At 36.0% G+C, this 21850-nt stretch overlaps 1 protein-coding gene and 1 long non-coding RNA gene across 2 annotated transcripts in view; one reads left to right on the forward strand and one right to left on the reverse strand.

The window, feature by feature from the left end:
• PTPRR (protein tyrosine phosphatase receptor type R) overlaps positions 1 to 15347 on the reverse strand; it is a 380321-nt gene extending 364974 nt beyond the window's left edge. Inside the window, exon 1 of the mRNA XM_069081929.1 lies at positions 14619 to 15347. Coding sequence (XP_068938030.1) covers positions 14619 to 14676 — 58 coding nt within the window. The 5' untranslated portion in view covers positions 14677 to 15347. The remainder of the gene's footprint in view (positions 1 to 14618) is intronic.
• The window catches only part of LOC138156568 (uncharacterized), a 39247-nt gene continuing 32697 nt past the window's right edge, over positions 15301 to 21850 (forward strand). Inside the window, exon 1 of the long non-coding RNA XR_011167187.1 lies at positions 15301 to 15434. This is a non-coding gene — a long non-coding RNA (uncharacterized lncRNA). The remainder of the gene's footprint in view (positions 15435 to 21850) is intronic.

Below are 21850 nucleotides of genomic sequence, written 5' to 3' on the forward strand. Positions count from 1 at the left end.
AGGAAGGAAGGAAGGAAGGAAGGAAGGAAGGAAAAGAGCTGGAACATCAAGCCTGATGAGATCTTGCAGGATGAACATGCAGTGGAATACTTGGGTTCAAATAACACCTCCAATAATTGCTAGCTCAGTGAGTGTCCCTTTCCTCATCTGTAAAATGTAGATAATAATGGCTGTAGTATCTGACTTCTTGGGTTATGAGGTTCAAATGACACTATGTGTGCAAAATGACTGTGACAACATTAAAGCACTATTTAAATATCAGTCTGTATTGTTATGTGGAAGATAGTGCTCAGTTAAGAAAGACATTGATAAGTTGGAGTGTGTCCAGAGGAGGGTTACTAGAATTGCTAGGGGAATCATGACATTTGAGAGTCAGATGAACTAATTAAGTATGTTTAGCCTGGAGACAACCAGGGCAGATGTTTTAGCTTCCCTCAAGTATCTGAAGGACTGTCCAAAAAGAGGGATTAGATTTGTCCTACTTGGCCCAGAAAGAATAACTGGGAGTCATGAGTAGAAGTTGTGGAGAGGCAGATTGAAGATCCACATGAAGAAAAAAAATCTTGATAATAGCTCACACTTGTATATATTAGTGAGGAAACATGGTGTAGTGGATAGAGAGCCAGCCTTGAAGTCAGAATGACTGGAATAAGTCCCTATCATTATATTATAGGGGTGGGTTTTTAAAGTTAAAAATATTTTTAAGGGTTTATGTATTTCTATCCTTAGAAAAAATCTCATGAGATTTTTGAAGGAATTATTGTGCTAATTTTTAGGAATAAAAAACTGATATTCTGAGAGGTTATGTGATTTTTCCATAGTTACACAGTGAGTTAACTGTTGGAGTTGGTAAATGAACACAGATCAACCAATTATGGGCAGGTGGTTGGCACCACAGCTACTTGGGACTTGGAGTCAGGGAAACTTGAGCTTGAATCCTTTCTCGGATATGTTTTAGTTGTGTGACCCAGGACAAATCCCTTAATCTCCATAAACCTCAGTTTATTCATCTTTAAAATAAATAAGGATAAGAAAAAATTTTTAAAAAGAATGAGACTAAGACATACCTCACCAGGTTGTTGCAAGGATCAAATGAATTAACATGTGTAAAGTACTTTGTAAACATTAAAGAGCTAAATAAATGCTAGCTAATTCTAAATTCAATGAGTTTTCCTTTACATTAAATTGCCTGGTAACTGTCTAAAAGTCCAAAGGGATGCTTCATGAAGTAGTGAAGCCAAATCTCAATTGGGGAACTGTGAGGGATTTCATGGACACAATCGCAAAACCTGGAAATAGTTCTCATTTAACTAGGTTTAAAAATATCTTACAACAAAACTTTATAATAGACCATGGGTTCTTAAACTTATTTTTTTGTGTCCTGGATCCTTCTGGCACACTGGGAAGCCTAGAGACTACTTCTCATGCTAATGCATCATTGTCTGCATTCATAATTGAAGAAAATGCTAATTTTGAATTCAAGGTTGGTGAGATTAAAGATGTAACTTTTTCCATACAAGTTCATGGACCCCCTAAAATTTGTCCATAGACCCTAGATTAAGAACCACTATTACCCAATTTCAAAAAGAAAAAAGCAAAGTAGATCTTGTCATTCAGGGGTCTATATTCAACCAGTTTTGTGTGGATAGAGACCTGGCCCTATTTGAATTCAAATGTGGCCTCAGACACTTACTAGCTCTGTGACCCTGGGAAAGTCACTTAAACTCTGTCTGCCTCAGTTTCCACAATTATAAAATGGGAATATAATAATAGTACTACCTTACAGAGCTTTTGTGAGGACCAAATGAGATAATTAATATTTATTTAAAAGTGCTTAGCACAGTGGCTGGCACACAGTAGGTACTGTATAAATGATTATTCCCTTCTTTTTCCCCCAGAGAAAACTGTCAGTTATAGAACATTTACAGATAAAGATGGAATTATGCCCAAAGAGCTATTAAGCTTCCCATAACCTTTGACTACATCTACTTCCAAAGATGATTAGGGAAAAGGAAAAGAACCTATATATTCTAAGATATTTATAGCAGCTCTCTTTATGGTGTCAAAGAACTGGAAATTCTAAGGATGCTCATCAATTAGGGGATGTCTGAACAGGTTGTGGTTTATGGTTATGATGGAATACTACTGTGCTACAAGAAATGATGAATTCAATGATCTTAGAAATACAAGGATAGAATTACACAAAATAATGAAAAGTGAAATCTGTAGAACCAACGGAATATTTTATACAGTAAAACAGAATTGTATTAAGAACAACTTGGAGTGAATCAATCATTTTGACTATTATAAATACCCAAATAAACTACAAAAGACATATGATGGAAGATGTCATCTGTATCCAAAGAAAGAAATGATGAATAGAAATACATATAGAATGATTTTACATAGATATGTATATATATATATACATATATAATATTATACATACACACACCTATTTGTGTCTAATGGTAGACATCTCTAGGGTAGGGAGGGAGGGAAGGAAAAAAGGGGAAAAAAGTAATTTACATGATAATTTTATTATATATTAAAAGAAATAGTTGTACATAATAGATTTGCAGTTTCATGTGCAATCATCTTTTTATACTATGTCATGGAAATATGTGTTTTATTCCACAAATTAAAAATAAATTAACAAATTAAAAAAGATCAAGATGGGGGGTATCAAAGTTAGAAAGCACCTGAAATTTCATCTATTCTAACTTTTACCTGTAGAATCAACTCCTTTTACAACTTCAATAACAATTAGCTATCCAAGCCACTTTTTGAACACTTTGAATGACCAGGAATTCACAAACTGAAAAGGAAATATCTTCCATTTTCAGATAATTAGCTAATGTGGAAAATTAAAAATTTAAGTACAACCCATTGCTTTTGCTCCTAGCCACTTATGAGATATGTCATTACTGAAGATAAGAGTAGAATAATCAGCGAGTTCCCTTGAAGAGACACAATTAGATCTTTTAGGAGCAATACACGGAGTCTCACATATGTTTCATGCTGTTTAGAAAAGCACATGATGCCCTTTTAAAAATGTACTTCTTCCAAAGAGGAAAACATATTCATATCCTCCAGAAATATATCTGGTGCTTTTACATACAATAAGGAATCAGGCAATATATCATTTAGGTAGGAAGGACACTGAATTCACAGTCGTGGGTTTGATTATAAGCTCCTTTGCTTCCTTGTCTAACCCTGGACCAGAAAGAAACTCCATGCCTCAGCCTCCTCATTTGTAATATAAGGATAATATTATTTTCATTACCTAGCTGTTGACCACTTGAATATCATGAGAAAAGGGCTCAATAAGCCTTCAAATGTATGTAAGCTATTATAATTACTATTGCAGGTCAATACTTTCTCTTTAGAAGAGACATGATCATCTTCCAACAGAATTTTAGCTAATACACAGACAGGATACAAATGGGATAATGAGCATACAAATAAGTCAAATGAATTCAACAGCGATTTAATAAAGATTCAATTCTACAACTCATTCACAGACATTTATTAAGCCACTAACCTGAGCAGGACAATTTTACAGGCACTGAGGAAGACAACTAGCTTAGATAAGACGTGGTCCCTACCTTCTGGAAGCTTAAATTCTAGTAGGAGTCTAGAACGCATACATAAATAGCAGCAATGACAATAACAACAACACAATAATAACAAAAATAAAAACACGATCATTGAAAAAGGAAGTGTAAAGTTTTATGTGAGATCAGAGAGGAATTCATAGAAGGATATGTGAAGGGAGTAATTTTACCATTTAACTCTCTTTCTTAAAGTTACAGAGGACTCGACATTGAAACTTATTCTACATGTCATCCTTTGTAAGTGATTTGAAGATTAAAAATACATGTACGTGCTAAGCATTATACAAATGAGCCCATATGTCTCAAAAACCTTTACTTAAAGGAACACACTTTAACTTTATTTGCTTTGCTTTTATGGACAAAAAGAAAATGTGTGTATGTGTACATACACACACATAATACATAAATATTTAAATTAATAAAAAAAATTTTCACAAGATATAAGCAGGAATGTATCATTTAGAATTGACTCCCAGGGTGGCTAGGTGGTGCAGTGAATAGAGCTCTGGCCCTGGAGTCAGCAGGACCTGAGTTCAAATCTGGCCTCAGACACTTAACACAAAACTAGCCATGTGACCTCGGGCAAGTCACTTAGCCCCAATTGCCCTACCTTCCCCCCCCCCCCGCCTCCAAAAAGCAAAGAAAAAAAAAGAATCAACTTCCTTTTTTTAAAGCCCAGCCTAGATGTCACTTTCTCTTGAACCCCCTTCCTATTTATCCCAGGTGAAAAAGATTTCTTCTTAAGTTTCTTGTAGTACTATGTAATATTAATTGAGTAAAAAGATCTTTCCTATCCATTAATAGGCCTATGTGACCCCACATGTCCCCTTTTCCCTTGGAACAGGAGCCATGTTCCCAGGTCTAAAGGTACACAGGTATTTCAGTCACAGATGTCTTGCTGCTTTCACAGCTGTGACACATCCTGAGTCACATAGAGCCCATTGTGGGAGGAACTTGCCTAAGGAGGAGCTTGCTTAGGGGGAGGCTTGCTTGTAGGAAGGCTTTCACACCTTTTGGTACTAAGTGAATTAGGCACTAAGTCACGAGGGTTGTGGTGCCTTCTGGCTCTGAGCCTATTAATTAAAAACTATATATACTGGGAAATTGGTATTTTACTTTGGGGTTTGCTCATGAGAAGGATCTTTTGATTCCCTCGACAAGACTGAGTAGCCATTTGTTAAGAATCCTCCCACTCCCAGACTACTCAAATATTGGTGCTCTCTTAGTCTTGTGCTGCATTTAGGTGGTTGTATTATTCTGTTTAGACAGTTGGAGCCCTGTCTGTTTCTTTCTTAGATATTCACTTCTTTCTACTTATCTGTACTTATCTGTCCATTAATTAAAGTGGGAGTGTTAACCCTGTTAAAGCTGTTTTTCCTTTAGAAAAGCAGATCAAAGAACCCATGCTAGCAGGCCACCCTGGGTGTGCTAGGGTGCTTGCCAATACACACTACCAGGACCTCTCCCTTGAACTGATCAGTTGTTAATGTATTTGTCCTCCACTAGGCTGTAGGTTACTTGAGAGCTTAATTGTTCTATATCTTATACAAGTGCTCAGAACCTAACATAATGTAGGTACTTAATATTAGGTGCATAATAAAAGTTTATTGAGTAACCCATTAGTTCTAAGAATAATTGAATTTTTTATCTCTTTACATTTAAACCAATATTTCTTCTGGAGGTAAATATTTCATCTGGTTTACCACAATAAGTACAGGGCATCCCAAAAGTCTTAAATCTTAAAGGTATTAAAGTTTCAAACTGCACTGACTTTTAGGACACCACGTATAAGTCAGATTCCATAATCCCTTACAAATAAACCAAGATTCTTCCATATCCTCTTTTTCCTACTCATCTGGTCATTACCCTAGACAAAGCCTTCATCATACTAACTTGGACCATGAAATAGCTTCCTGATCATTTACTCTGTGTGGAATTGGGTTATGCTAATAGCCTCCTAACTGTCGACTGCCAGACTTTCCCCCTTTTCAATCCATCCTTTACACAGCTGGCCAAATTATCTTTCTATGGCACAGGCCCAAGTAGCTTCCCATTGCCTATAGGATAAAATATGAATATCTTAGCCTGGAATTTAAAATTATGCTCTAGTAAGACTTTCTATGCTTTTCATATTCCTTGAACTCTATATTCTGGCCAAACCTGGCTACTGGCTGTTCCCTTAGCTTGGTGTTCCATCTCTTAATTCTGTGCCTTTGTACATGTTGTCCTCAGCATTTGGAACATCCTTTCATCACTTCTATCTCTCAGTCTTGCCAACCATTTTCCTCAATTGTTAGTCAAATTACCTGCTATTTACCTATTTGAGCATATTTCATATCCTTTCTGCCAGCAGAATACAAGTTCCTTTTTTTGTTTGTTTGCCTTACATGTCCTAAGTGATGAATGTTTATTGAGTTCAGATGATCAATTATTTTGTTGTTTGTTAAAGACTTCCAGCATGATTTAAAAAAGAAGTAGGAAATTAATCTAACTATCTAGATAGTCCTAGTGTAGGAATTGAGAGTACAATGAAAACACATTTACCTAAATTTGCCAGAGGTTAGTATCCTATGAAGAAGAGATAGAATAATATAGTAAAAAGTACAACAGCTTAGAAATAGCAGACTGTGGTTCTAATATGGTGAAAACTTGGGCAAGGCACCAAACTTCTATGAATTTCATTTTCCCAAAGAGCAAAAATAAGGAAATTGTGCTTAATGAATGTTAAAGTCCCTTTCAACTCTAAAAATCCCATTTTCCTGTGAATAAAAATGTTCTGAATCATGCCAAAGAAAGCAGTGGACTTGGAAATCTCATGTTAGACACTTACTAGCTGTATAAACTGGTAAGTGGCAAGTGTCACTTAACCATTCTATACATCAGCTTCTTCTCCTATAAAATGATGGGGTTGGACTAAATAGATTCAATATCCTTTCTGTCTCTAACATTGTGTTCCTATGAGCTGATGGCCAAGTTACCTCAATATCTATTCATTTTAAATGATGATTAGCTAAGTCATTTTCACTATTAGCTGTCTTCAAATATTTTAAGGGCCACCATGGAAGGATCAAATTTATTCCAGAAAGTTACAAAGGTGTGAACTAGGATAACTTGAGAGGTTGAAGTTAGAGGGAGAGAGATACGAATTCAATATTAGGAAGTAGGTCCTAAAATGAACAGAGATACTAATGATGTTGTGAGTTTCTCATGGGTGAACTACTTGTCTGGTATGTTATAGGAGGAATTCATAGAGCAGGTAAGAGGTTAAGTGAGATGAACTCACTTCCACTTGAGACTCAGGAATGGAAAAACTTAGGTTGATTCTAAGATACATACTTGACTTGCTCTTTTAGCTCATTACACTTTTTTCTAAAGCAAATCATTTGTCTTGTAGGTATCAGAGCAGTGTTGAGAACTGTTTAGTAAATATCTCCCCCTGCTCACATTTGATGAAGTTCAAGAAGTTTCTTAAATTCTAGAAATATTCATCATGTTTCTACTCCATGATGAAAAAATGAGCCCTAAAAATATAATATTATCTATTGGACTATGCTGGAAGTTCACTAAAGCATAATTAGCCCTACCTTCCTATTTACCTACTTCCTGGTCTTCTTTGTCAGTAAATGCAAATGGAAAATAATGGAGCCATTCCCGCCATTTGTGGTCAGAAAAGGCATAGTTTTTTAAATGTAACTAAAGCTATTGCACTTATTTTCACAATTAAGTATTTATTAAGCCTCTACTCTAAGGCCTTACTATTACTAAGACCTTGAGACCTGTGGTCCAACATAAAGAAGCCTAATATTTGACATCTTTCAAGAGTTCATAATAGTTGAACAAGTAAGACAATTAGACTGAAAACTTGAGAGAATGGCCTCATTTCATATTTATTTGTATATCTCCATTGTATGTTGTCCAATGATTTGATTATATGGGCTTATAGGAAATCATAGGGTATTGGACCTGGAAATGAACTCAAAGATTATTTATTCCAACTCCCAAATTGTATCACTTTTCTCAAGTATACACACATATGCATATATATGTGTGTATGTGTATACATACATGCATATATGTATATATTATTGTCCAGTCATTCAGTCATGTCCAGCTTTCATGATCCCATAGACTATACTATCTATGGGATTTTTCTTAGTAAAGATACTGGGGTGATTTGCCATTTCTTCCCCCAGTAGATTATGGCAAACAGAGGTTGTGACTTGCTCAGGATCGCACAGAAAGTAAGTGTATGAGACCATATTTGAATGATTCTTCCTCATTCCAGACTCAGCACTCTATCCACTGAGCCATCTAACTGCCTCTCATATGTATACACATGAAGATATGTATGCTTATGTATATATATTCATACATATGGGATATGTGTATTTTTTGCTTCTATATAACCTTCATTTGTAGAAATATTTCCCCTCCCAACCCAAACTGAACCTTCCTTTGTAAGAGAATGATATTGTTGAGCAAAAACATCTGTAAAAATGACCATCTTTACCAGTGTATTTAGTACTCTGTTGTTATTGTACTTTCTGTCGGAGAATTTAGGTATGCTTCATTACTCTTCTCTGTGAGTAATTTTGGTTCTTCATTTGCTCAAGACTTAGCTTCCTTTTGTGATTTGTTCATTTCTGTTACATTTTCATTGCTGTAATTACTATATACATTATTTTCTTGGCTCTGTATATTTCTCATGTTTCTCAGAATTCCTTCCAAGTTGTTATATCCTGTTGTCTAAGTATATCTTTCAATCAGTTATACAGTACAAAGCAAGATGTCTCAGGAAGATTTAATTAAATGTATAAACAATAATCATTATAAATAGAATTTCATTTGGGTTTTGAGAATAGCTAGGTTTCTAGCTATCTATTAGCTAGAGATTTCTAGTAGTTAGCTAGCACAGTGGACTTGGAGTAAGAAGACCTCAATTTAAATTCAGGCTTAGACATTTACTAGCATGTTACCCAGGGCTTTCCATTTAGCCGTGCTCTGCCTTAGTTGTTGTTGTTGTTGTTGTTTTTAAGAAATCAGGGTTAAGTAACTTGCTTAAGGTTACATGGCCAGTTATTTCTGAGTGTGGTGCTAAGTATCTGAGCCCAGATTTGATCCCCAGGTCATCCCGACACTGGATCCAGTGCTCTTACTCACTGAGCCACCTGGCAGCCCCTAGATTTTTTATTTTTTTGCTTTTTGGAGGGCAATTGGGGTTAAGTGACTTGCCCAAGGTCACATGGCTAGTTTTTGTGTTAAGTGTCTGAGGCCAGATTTGAACTCAGGTCCTCTGACTTCAGGGCTGGTGCTCTATTCGCTGTGTCACCTAGCCACCCCTGCCTTAGTTTTCTTATCTGTAAAATTGAGATAATAATAGCACATAGCTCTCAGGGATAAAATGAAATATTTGTAAAAGTGCTTTGCAAACTTTAAAGTATTATATAAATGCTTGTTCTTGTTATTCCAAAAATATAAAGGAAAAAGAAAGTATTCCAAGTGAGGAGAAAATGGTGTGAGGAAAAGCTATAGAATTAGGAATAAACATCATGTGTTGAAGTGATAGTGACTAGATCCCTTTCGTGTGTTCATTTAGGGAAAGTGGGAAAGGTAGGTTGGGAATGGGTTGGGAATAGATTGTCAAGGACTTGGAATGCTAGGCTAAGAAGTTTATGTGCAATCCTGTAGTCAAAGCCTGCATTATTTTTCAAAAGGGCAATTACATGATCAAGGCAATGTTTTAGTAAAGTTAATCTGGAAGCAATGTGGAGGATGGCAGATGGAAGAGGAAAATGGTTGGAAATTGGAAGATTACTCAGGAGGCTACAGCAATAACTAATACAAAATGGTAATGATAGGGAAAGCTAGATAGCTCAATGAATCTCTATTCACTGACCATGGAGTCAGGAGGACCTGAGTTCAAATCCAGCCTCAGAAACTTGACACATTTACTAGATGTGTGACCTTGGACAAGTCACTTAACCCCAAATGCCTTGCTTTCCCCCTCCAAAAATAAATAAATAAAATTATAATAATGAGAACTAGTGAGGCAATAACTGGAGTAGAAAGAAATGGACTGATCACAGAAACACAGTGAATGAAAGTCAACAGGACTTTTTGAATGACCAAATGTTGCGGGACAAGGACAGGGAGAAATCTAAGATGACTAATATTTCCATTCCAGATGGTTATGCTATTGAGAGAATTAAGGGGGTGGCTAGGTGGCGCAGTGAAAAGAGCACTGGCCTTGGAGTCAGGAGGACCTGAGTTCAAATATGGCCTCAGACACTTAACTCTTACTAGCCATGTGACCTTGGGCAAATCACTTAACCCCAATTGCCCTGCAGTCCCCCTCCAAAAAGAAAAAGAAAAAAAGAGAATTAGGAAAGTTGTTACAGGACATGGTTTGGGTTTTTTTTGGGGGGAAGGCAATAGAAATTAAGGCAAAATAAATTGGATATAACACAGTATTATCATTATTCTTCATTTACATATTTCCCTCTCTACCTTGAAATATAATTACAACAATTGAAGATGTAATATAAAACTTAATATATTGTGATACTAATCTTTATACCACTATGAGGCCAATAAAAATGAGTCCCAGGTATTACAGGATCACATCCATACGAATTTTTTTAAATGAGAAATTTAACAATATTCAAAAATTTTCGCTTTTCGAGAACATCTTTAGCACCTCTGGAATTCTTTACATGTTATTTACCATTTCTATCACTAGGATGCTGATTCTCACTAGTACCCTAGTTGCATTTGTAAATTAACTACATCAATCCTTTCAAGTCACTAAAGTTGTACTACAGGGAACAAAAACCACTAATTAAAAAAATATGTAGCATGTAAAGATTTGGTTTGTGTAAGACCTGGGAAGAAATTCAAATTGCTTCATCACTAAAATTACTTTGTCACTAAAATAAATTATTGTTCTGGCTTTGTGATGGCACAACCTAGTGCATTATGTCTGCAATAAAGGAAAGAGTTAATAATTGTCTAGTTTAGAGCTCTCTTGGTTTGAGCTCTAGAAAACTGAATCCAAGTGGGTGCAATAATCTCTGAAGTCAAAATAATTCCTTTGGAATATCTTGGGTAATTAGAGGCTGGTTGACTGAAAAATAGCATTGATGCAAATAGGAAGCTATCTTGGAAATTGTTCTCAGAAATATGAAAGTGATACACTGCATGTGTGTGTGTGTGTGACACACCGTGAGACAGAGAGAGACAGGGAGACATAGAGGAGGTAGAAAAAATAATTACTCACTGAGATAACAAGAGAAGCCCAAGGTCCATATGACTTTCCATAATCAGTTTCATGTAGAACCTGTCATTTCTTTTAGGTTGGTGTTTCTCAATATTTTTCCACTAATGAACCCTCACCTTAATCACATACAGAATTAGATATAAACACAAATTGCCTTCAAAAGAAGTAAATATAAGAAGAAGCTGACTGTTATACTTCCTGAGGAGAAAGTAGACTTGGACTTAAGGTGGCCCATTTAGATAGAGTGTGTATGCTACCAGGGAAGATAGAGATTTGGACTACTGCAAATAGCAGAAAGTAGACTCTTTAGTAGAATGTGTTATAATTGATATCTGTCATGCCTCTGAAACCCTACAAGATTCTGGAAGGAAGGACTAAACAGAAACAGATCATGGCTATTCAAGCTAACAATTATATGCCTCAAAGGGAAATTTTCCAAAATACCCCAGAACCTTGACCTTACTATAGTTATAATATTTCAAAAGATCGATGATTTGATTGTACATATCACAGCTTCACCTATTTTATAATAGTTTTCATGAGCTGTTGTGACCATACAATGTCATCACCTAACAACCAACCTCTGATGAGCCTCTATGAACTTAGCTATGTTGATCCATGACCAATAGTAGGCAATTGGTAGACCAATAGTAGCCTTCAAGCTTGGTAGAATCGACCAAAGCTTTAGTGAACATCGAAAGTCAGTCTACAAGGAACTGGTTCTCCTATGTCACAATGCAGTACTTTCCCTGGGGGAGAAAAAGAAGAATCTTGGTGCTGTGTAGCATCTACATGACATTTATTCTTGATTCAACCAATGCCTACCTGTCAAAAAAACAGCTTACTGATAAGGGAAGTAACAAAGCTTCCAATTTTCCAATTCTTTTACCAACTTGTCTTAAGTATTTCTTTCATGTCAAAAACCTTTAACCACTCACTGTAATCTCCCTTTGTATCCTCAGTACCACCAGAATACAGTAATTTTTGGTATTATTGGAATGCCCAAATTGAATCAATCAGCTTTTCGATTTCAAATATATGAGTATAGAAGTCATTCCTTTCTTTATAAAGTTTACATCCACCTTGGTACGCCCAAAAATGCTATTACAGAAACAAACTGTAGTGGTCAACAAGCTAGCAATTCATAAGGATGATGGTTTCTTTATCTTTCCCTTTAAGCCCCCTTCCCCATGTTTGACACAAATGAACAAAAGTCAAGGGAAAGAATCAGTCTTTACCTCAGTTTCATAATAAAAAGCAATAAGAAAATTCTGACAGATGGAAAGTTTGATTTTTAATTTGATAGCTCATGACTCTCACTTTGTTTAAATTAAAATGCATTGACATAAAACTGAGAATTACCAAAATGTCAAAATTGTGATCTGCTCTGGTAAAACACCCATTTTGAAGGAATTAATGAAAGGTAAGTATAATTTATTAGTTTAAAGCATTTGCATCTAAGATTCTAGAAAGGAAAAAAAAATAATGTGCACTTATTCATCAAATTTAAATAGGGAGTATAGTGATTTCTAGGTACCTAGGTGGCATAGTGCATAGAGTGCAAGGTCTGAAGACTCATCTTCCTGAGTTCAAATCTAGCCTCAGACACTTGCTAGCTGTGTGACCCTGTAGCAGTCACTTAACCCTGGTTTGACTCAGTTCCTCATCTGTAAAATGAGCTGGGGAAGGAAACGGCAAACAACTCCAGTACTTTTGCCAAGAAAATCCCAAATGAGGTCATGAAGAGTTGGACATAACTGAAATTACTAAACAACGTGGTCATTTCTATTTTCATATGCCAACAGAGATTAATAGATCTGGTTTTGGTTACACAGTTCCTTTGGCAGAACTCTGGGACTTAAGACTTCCAGTCTTTTCCTCTAAACAAGAGTCTCCACTCCATCTTATTACAGACATCTTCTTTAGGAAGTTATCAGTGATGTAAATACACTTTTAATTTCTCTAAATGTAATTTTAAAAATAGAGACCATCTGTACATGATGTACATGACATTCAATGCTGGCATTTTGATTTTATAGGCTTCAGGCTGTCTTGTTTTAAATGACTGTATTAATTATAAGATATTTCACCCGATTAATATCTAAATTAGGGTGAAGAATTGTATTTCTGTCAAACTGTAAATACAAGCATATTATTTGATAGAATATTTGGGAAGTAAACCTTATTATTTCCCATATGAGTCTATTTTTTTTGCCTCCCTGATCTCAATCCAGTTGGGGTATTTAAGTAATTGTGGAAAATGGAGGATATAAAACCAAAATTGTGTTTGCAGTTAACTAAATGAAGTCAGCAATCAAATCATTCCTCTTGGAAAGTACTATGGAACTACGGAAAACCTCAAAATGGAAAGCTTTATTTACAACAGTTGAAACTCTTATTTAATTACAGTCTTAATAGGTATATCTATTGCATTCTCCATGATCCATAATATGTTAATATTGAGGAAAGCTTCAGTGAAAAATGGGAAAGTGAAATTATAAAATCTGATTATTTCACTACAAAAATAGCAATCGCAAAAAAAACCTATAACAACTACTTCAGGGACATTAACGACAAAAATTGCAAGGCATTTTTTTTTTCTCTTCATGAAATTTCTTAATTATGCAAGCTCATGAAAGATTCACAGTTTTATGGTTGCTTGAGTGCAAAAAGAAGACTGCTGTTGCAGCAATATTCCTAAAACCTCCCTGCCATAGTCTCTTTTTTTTTTTTTAACAAAGAATTTATTCTGTTTAGCAGCTCCTTTCAGGCTACATTACATAGAGATACACTGCACATCTAGAAAGCATGGCCTTTGGTGACTTCATATAACATCTCAGGTCTATTCTTATATCTCCTGGTTTGCTTCACCAAGACACCTGGCTCTGGTTCAATACAAACTGCCTATGAGATTTTGGTCAATCTCACAGCTTCTCTTTCCAATAGAGTAGTAAACCTGTCTTAGGGACAGTGCCTACCGCAGTGTTCAGGGTTTAAAACTGTGGTTCGATTTTTAGTACCAGCAGGCGCTGACCATGGTTCTGAATGCATGAGGCCGGGTCTCAGCTGAACCCACTCATTCCAGCTATTGGTGGAGAAGGTTCGATTGACAAGGAAAGGGACCAAAGATCCGGAGAGTAGCCTAAACAGTTGGATGTGGGCCATTTATTTCGATCCTTTGGGCGGGGATGTGTTCCACCAGATTAGGGCCAATGCATTTATGGGAGCTCTTCCTAAACATGCTTTACCAAGAGAGCCTATAGTTATAGATGAGATTCCTTCGAGCAGAAATCTTTACCACACTCCTAAAGAGAGACCCAGGTACATCACATACGACTAGGTTTGGGGAATCAAAATCCTGCACGTTCAATGAAAACGTGGATATTATTAGTATTACGAATATGACAGGTCTACAATGCATCTCATTGCACTCATGTGATATATACCTGCATACGTATGCATGTGTATGTATACATAGACATAGACATATATATATATACACATATATTGTATATGCATGTATACCAATTCCAATTTTAGCTCAAGCTCCTTGATTTGATCCACCAACAGGTGCGTCCCTCATTCTCTTCCCACCAGGCACCGTTTTGCCTTCCCTTTTCCTATCCTGTCCCTGACATCCTAAACCGGCATGTTCTTCCCCCAGTCCTCGAGCATGTGGGACTGCTAGACTCAGGTCTCTGGCTAAAAGCGCGGCAGTATCTTACCTGCAGCGTGGAGATTAACAAGCAGGCACAGTGCAGGGAAGCCGATTGCTCTCTGCATAGTGACTGCATGGAGAGGTGAGGAGAATCAACCCACGGCGATCTCACCACTGCCAAAGCGCAATAAGAGTCGATGGCCAACTGTCTTCCCGTTTCCCTGTTCGTGTTCGAAGATTCCTAGATCTCGCCCTGGATATTGTGGAGAGGTCTGTGGCGCTGACAGAAACCAGCAGCAAACCCTCCTTTCCTAGGTTTCCCAAGGGGAGGGGAGATGGATGGAAGGAAAGAGAGGGCGGGAGGAGGGAGCAGGGTCGGGTTCCAAGTAGGCTTGGGACAGATGCCTGATCAATTATGGTTAATGCCTTCGGGAACAAGCACTCACTGCGAACGCGGTAGGGAATGAATTTCTGGTCGCATTACTGTCTGTCCCTTCCCAGCCTGCCAGTTCTGCTGCATGTGGAGTGAGAAAGCTTCTTATTTGCAACCCAAACCTGCCTTGGCTACTGAGCATGCCCAGTTTCTGTACTAGAACCACATTGGAGCTTCAACTTGGAATTCCAGTTCTCCAGCTCTTAGCAGCAGCTGAGAGGGGAACACAGACCCTACAGATTTGGAAAGGGGGCTGTTCTTTGGGATTATCAAAGAGCCTGTAATTTCTGGGACTAAGAGAGCCTGGGAGGCAGGTGATAAAACACCTGGGAAAACATCAAGTACATTGAGAAAGCTTTACCTTGTTGCCCAAACACCCCTTTTTCTTACTGAAAGGAGGCCCATTTGCTTGGATGCATCATCCCAAAGGATTTATTTGCAGGAATAAAGGTTGGTTCTCCAGTTCTCTGATTTTCTGCTGCTTGAGTGAGGTGTTATTTATTCTTCATTCCTTCCTGAATTTCTTTCATGGTTCCACCTACCCCCAATTCCTTCTTCATTACTCCTTTCTCATTCCTTTTATTCTGGCCACAGTTTGAGTCTACAAGCAAAACATTAAATGATGCCTTTGTTCAGGCAATTCAGGCTAGCTGACTTTTATTTGAAAATACAAGGCAGAAAATGGAAGCAAAAGCAGGTAGAGGTTTTTTGGGTTATCCACACTATTACCTGATCTCCATTTTATTCTACTTTTCAAGTCAACACTCAGAACAAGGTGAAATAGCTTGATCTCACCTCAGTCTCTCCCCTAGTCTTTTCCAAGCCTCTAAGCATGCTGGCACTTAAACTATCCAAGCCAGATGGTCACCTACTTATTTCTAAGTCCTTCAAGCATGTCATGTCCACAACTCATCTAGTCCAGAAATAAATTTTTCTCAGATACTAACATTTTAAGTCATCCTAAGAATTGAGAATTGTAATGCCCAACACATTATTTGGTAAAAAATAAATAAATAAATGAGTGTGCTGCGTGCAAACTGAAAAAAAAAATACTCTCAGATAATACTTTTATTTCATTTGATTTCCTCAAGTTTCTCTAAACATGCTCTGATTATTCCTTTCTTCTTGCTTTTTATTTCATTTGATTTCCTCAGGTTTCTCTAAACATGCTCTGATTATTCCTTTCTTCTTGCTTTTTGCTCATGATTTTCATGAGGTGTATATTTTGCCCTTTTCTCCACCAACAGATTCTGCACAAGGCCCAACTCATGACAGCTTCTTCATGCAGACCTATGTCCAATCCCACACCACAGTGATCTTTTCTCACTTTAAATTCCCATACTGATGAATTCCCACATATTATCTCATACCTGAAAATGCATTTATTTAGACTCACTTTAAAATTAAAAAGAAATTAAATTTATATTTAAAATAAAAGGACTGCTAATTCTTTCCCTACTAAGATATAACATGATCCTGGACATAACATGTGCTAATATATACTTAGTAATGTAATGGAATATTAAATTCATGTTCTCCTTAATATTTAGTGAAGCTTGGTTAATTAGTGGTCAACTACACACAAAAGCTTAAATAAGATAGCATTTCAGATTCTATACAATATACTTGATAAAATTTAATTGATTTCAGGTCAAATATTGATTGATTTGTACAAACATGTAGAAAGACATGACTAGATTAGTATAGGTGAAAAATGAGTTGTACCTTGAAAATACTGACATTTTGTTACTCTATAGCTCACCTTTGACTGGATTATGAAAAGGTGAAACACTAGACAGGTAAAATTCATTTTGGTGATGAATAGTCATGTTTTCTGGGAGCCTCAATAAATTGAAAGCATTTGTTTGGCAGTAAAGTTCAAAGAATTAACCCGTCTCACAGTACCAGCAGTTTGTGGCATAGCTTCCACTCTTTAGGGAAGGGGAACCATCCCTTAAAGAGAGTTACTGCTATCACTCCCTCCTTTAATTCAGCTAATCTCCTTACTTAAGAAGGTCTCTGGAAAAGGAAACGTTTCAGTGGGAAAAAAAAAAAGTATGATAGTAAAGGAAGTGGGTACATATGCATATCATTGAAAAAAATAGCTGAACAGTAAGAGAGTGGACACCATGTTTTCACATAGGCAGTCCCAACCCTTCCATGTGTGTGTGTGTGTGTGTGTGTGTGTGTGTGTGGTAAGTTTCAATTAATGTAATTGGCTGTGATTTTGTCAATGAGCAGCCCCGTGCTATTTCCATCTCCCAAGGGTACATGCACCTGAATTCTCAAACTGTACAATAGATCCATTTCCTTAAGAGTCATTTTTTTTTCTATTTTAGCAGAATACCAGAATAGTGCAGTAGAGTAAAAATATCCTCTACTCAAGTGAACTGCAGTATTGGTGATTAGGATTTAATTTATTTGTGAAGAGAGTATATATTAATTATTTAGGGAAGTCAATCTAGCAGATGACCCCCCCCCCCAGTGGAACTGATCCTATTAAAGGTCAAGTTGAGTACATAAAGAGTACTATTAAATATTTTGTCATTCTTTACTTTTTGAATCATTCTCTAATCTCTTCAAAAACTTCAATGTGCAAGTCTATAAGTGATATCATTCTTGGTTCCCAATTATCTTATGCTAGTGGTGGTAATCTGGGATTATACAAAGATGGGTTGTTCTAAAACATTGTGCCAGAACATAGAAAATTTAGTTTCAATTTCTGGCTCTGTTACTGACTAGGTATATGACTTGGCCATGTAAGCTAATGCTGGTCTGAAGAAATGAGATCATAATCTGGGCAAGTACATTAATAAATTAAGATGAGAAATTTTATTCACTGAACTAGTACTAATAGCTCACACTTTTATAATACATAACACAACATTTTCCTTATTATAACCCTGTGGGTCAGGTAATACAAATACTGTCCTTTTCTTGAAGAAGAGGGAGAAACTAAGGTTCAGAGGAGCAAAGCAATTTGCACAGTAACACATAGTATCAAAATCCATGCAACTAATTAATACTTAAACTGAGACTTGAATCCAGGTCTTTGGATTCCAAATATAGCATTCTTTCCATGAGACCACACTCAAATTATGTTTAATTAGATTTTTTCCCTCAAGGATGTTATAATGTTGGCTAAGTTCTTCATCATTTCTATTTAAATTTCCTGAATTACATCAATTTGAAAGATTTCACAGTGCTATTTTCAATATTTCAGCTAACATCAATTTTATTCCAATTAAGTAATGCCCACTCTTCCAAAGGAGAAAAAAAAAATTTAATAATATTGTTCCTTTTTTTCTTTTCCTTAACATTCAGTTGAAGTGGCTAGTTTACAAAACATAGAATGGAAAAAAAGAGTAAGTTGGATGTTTAAGAACTGAGGTGTTCCACAGTTAATTTACCTTTATTTCTGGCAGGTTGTTTTAAACTTGACTTGTCCATGTGTAAAATGAAACAACAACCCAAACTGCCTCCTAAGCACCAGAACAAGGAAGACCCAGAGGAAGTTATAAATCATTGATAATGTTTCTATTTTTTTCCCAAGAGTTGGTAGGAGCAGAAGACTTTCAATGCTACAAAAAAATAGGAATTTGACCTGAAATTTTATTGATATAGAGGTCCATCAACCAATACAGGTCAGCACCTTCTTTGTAATTTATAGTCCTTAGAGAGTTGTCTAGGAAACTGAGGGATTAAGTGCCTTGCAAACAGTCATGCAGTCAATATATGTTGGAGATATAACTTGAACCTGGGCTTTCTTAATCACTTGAAATAATGGAATCAGCTGTATAATTTCCCAGATACAAATGTAGTCCCTTCTTTTCCTACCAGTTCTGGGCCCAATTAATGATATATCTGTTACGTCTGATGAAAATATAAGTACAGAAAGACTACTACTGTTTTAACTGACTTTTGACTATTTTTGTATCCCTGGTGCTGTCATAATGACTGCTGCATAGTGGGTACTCAATAATAATTTACTGAATGGATGACTATCCAACTACATGACATAATCTGGACAACACACATTGTTTATCCACTTGGTTATTCCAGTGTGGATTGTTAGATCGACTCTGTGGTATAATGACACAGTTCAAATAGCATGCCTTCCATAAATGGGAGAAATTGGATAACCTCACCTTTTCCGTTTGGGTTTTGAGCAATTAATTTTCCATGACATTGGCAAACACTGTTGGTGGGCTTATAGTTTCTTAGTTTATTAATTACTTGATAATGATGATCAGAGGACAAACAAGTTATCTTGAACAAAGTTATCTTGGATTTCATCTTTCAGTTGAATTGAACCTATGCATATGAGACACCTTGTTGAAAGAATGCTTTTAAAATTCTACAGCGTCAAAGTGATTTTTTATATTCAGCAATGAGTTCAGGAGAATGATGTTTCCTCTATTATTTTCTGTTAGTTATGTGTGTGTGCACTCATACACATGTACTCTGCTTTAGAAAATTATTTCTGAAAACCTGCCTGACTATTCATCATATTGATTCATGTATAGACCATTCTTACAAAGATTTAATAGAGAAGAACAAACAAAGTATAAGAGTGTTAGTTACTAATGTTCCTTTGATCATCTCTTTTTTAGGTAAAAATATAACCCCTAATTTGCCATTCCCTTTTCACTTTTCTCTTTTTGAGAAATCATAATTAATCTGAGTGCCTTTAAAAGTAGGTCTCCCTTAGTGTGAATTTTTTCTCTATATACTTAGTAAGGTGCAACTGCTCTTCCCAAAATCATCTTTCAATTGTCACTGCCTTTGCCTAAAACAGTTTGGATATTCCAAGCATTGTAGTTCTGCTCTATTTATGATGAGCATGGAACATTGAAGAATTGGTATATCTATCCATTTCTGTATCTATCTGCTATCCTGCTGGTTAGAGTCTTCTAGGGTCTAGCTCTAGCTGTATGAACTTCTGGGGATTATGATCCAAATAGATTCTGTTCCTCTTACCTGAAAAAGAAACTAAGTTCTAAAACACTACTTTGGAGCCAAACATTGCCTTGTACAAATATAAATTATAACAACTGCTATTTATGTATAACATTGAAACTGAGGTATAACAAAGTTAAGTAACTGGTTACCTAGTAGCCCAGAAAACAAAATGTCAAAGGAAGGATTTGAAACCATGTTTTCCTGATACCAAGTTTGGCACTCTAACAATTACCTCAAAATACAACATAATGAGACAGCTAGGTTGTACAGTGGATAGCCAGCAGGACTGACAGTCAGAAACACCTGACGGTTTAAATCTTGCTACTAGACTTACCAACTGGGAGACTCTGGGCAAGTCACTTAATCTCTTCATGTCTGTTTTCTTTTCTGTACAAGGGAGATTATAATAGGAAATCCCTCAAAATGTTGTGGGAGTCAAATATGTGGTGTTAACATTTGAAAAGAACTTTGGCAACCTTTAAGCATTATAAAATTCAGTTACAGTTAATTTATTAAACATTATTAAAATTATATTATTGTGTTATATCATACTATTACTTTATTATTCTATATATAATATATTAATATAGCACACATATCTATGAAATTTATTTCTAGTATTTCAAAGCATGTCAAGTATTTCAAAGCCAACAGGAAACATTTGGCTTGTCTGATGGGCTCACTCTAATTATACATAGCCATTGCCTTGAAGATATAACTAATAGTCTGTTTATGTCCAAGTTATCAATTCTTTCATCAAAACCAAACTATAAGGGCAGATGGGTGGCACAGTGAATAGAGCACCAGCCCTGGAGTCAGGAGGACCTGAGTTCAAATGTAGCCTCAGACACTTAACACTTACTAGCTATGTGACCTTGGGCAAGTCACTTAACCCCAATTGCCCTGCCTTCCTACCTCCACAAAGCAAAAACAACAACAACAACAAAAAACTATAATTGGAACTGTTAACTCTAGCTATCTTTCCAACCCTGTTGTGGATTCTGTTCCCATTACTTAAAATTATATGACCATTCTTTATCTCACTCATTTCTTCTTCATTTACTCTTGTACTGAAGCAAATGTTGAGATGATATTCTGATAAAATTGCTATCTGAAGAATTTAACTAGATGGTTTTGTTTTATATCTTTCCATGCATTGTGAAGCCCAGTATTTTTGTTCAGTGACCCCACCCAAAATAAAGTTTGAATTTAAAAGTATGGTGAATTGCTCTGCAAGCTCTGAAATAGGATCAAATGTATAGATAACATAATATACTCCCCCTTCCCAATGAGAATAATACTGATTCTAAATGTCTCCTTATCCAAACTAGAATAGCCTATTTCTTCATAGGTGCTATAAAATATGCTTTCAATACCTGTAAAATGAAATATTGTTGATGAAGAGCAAAATGATAACATAAAAATAATTTCCCCACACGTAGATATTTTTAAACCTTAACCAAAGGGTTTTATTTCTATATATATGTATATGTATGTATGTATATATGTGTATATAAATAAATATATGTATAAATACACACACATATATATACATATATATATATATACACACATATATCTCATTACATCTCCAGATTATAGGGTCATACATTTATAGCTGGAAGGGATGTTAGAGACCATCAAGTCCATATTCCCTCATTTTATAGATGAGGAAACTAAGGAGAAACATACAGTTTCTAAGATCACATAGCTAAAAGCAGGCTTTGAATTTGTCTTTAGCAATTTTAGCAAATTTAGCAATTTATCCATTATTATTGTTCAGTCATTCCGTCATGTCCAACTTTTTGTGATCCCATGGACCATAGTACACCAGGCCCTTCTATCTTCCACTATCTCCTGAAGTCTGTCCAAGTTCGTGTTCATTGCTTCCATAACACTATTTA

The sequence above is a fragment of the Petaurus breviceps genome, unplaced genomic scaffold (genome assembly GCF_028583685.1).
Source record: "Petaurus breviceps papuanus isolate PSGF00001 unplaced genomic scaffold, PetGlider_PUasm1.0 156, whole genome shotgun sequence".
Lineage (NCBI taxonomy): Eukaryota > Metazoa > Chordata > Mammalia > Diprotodontia > Petauridae > Petaurus > Petaurus breviceps.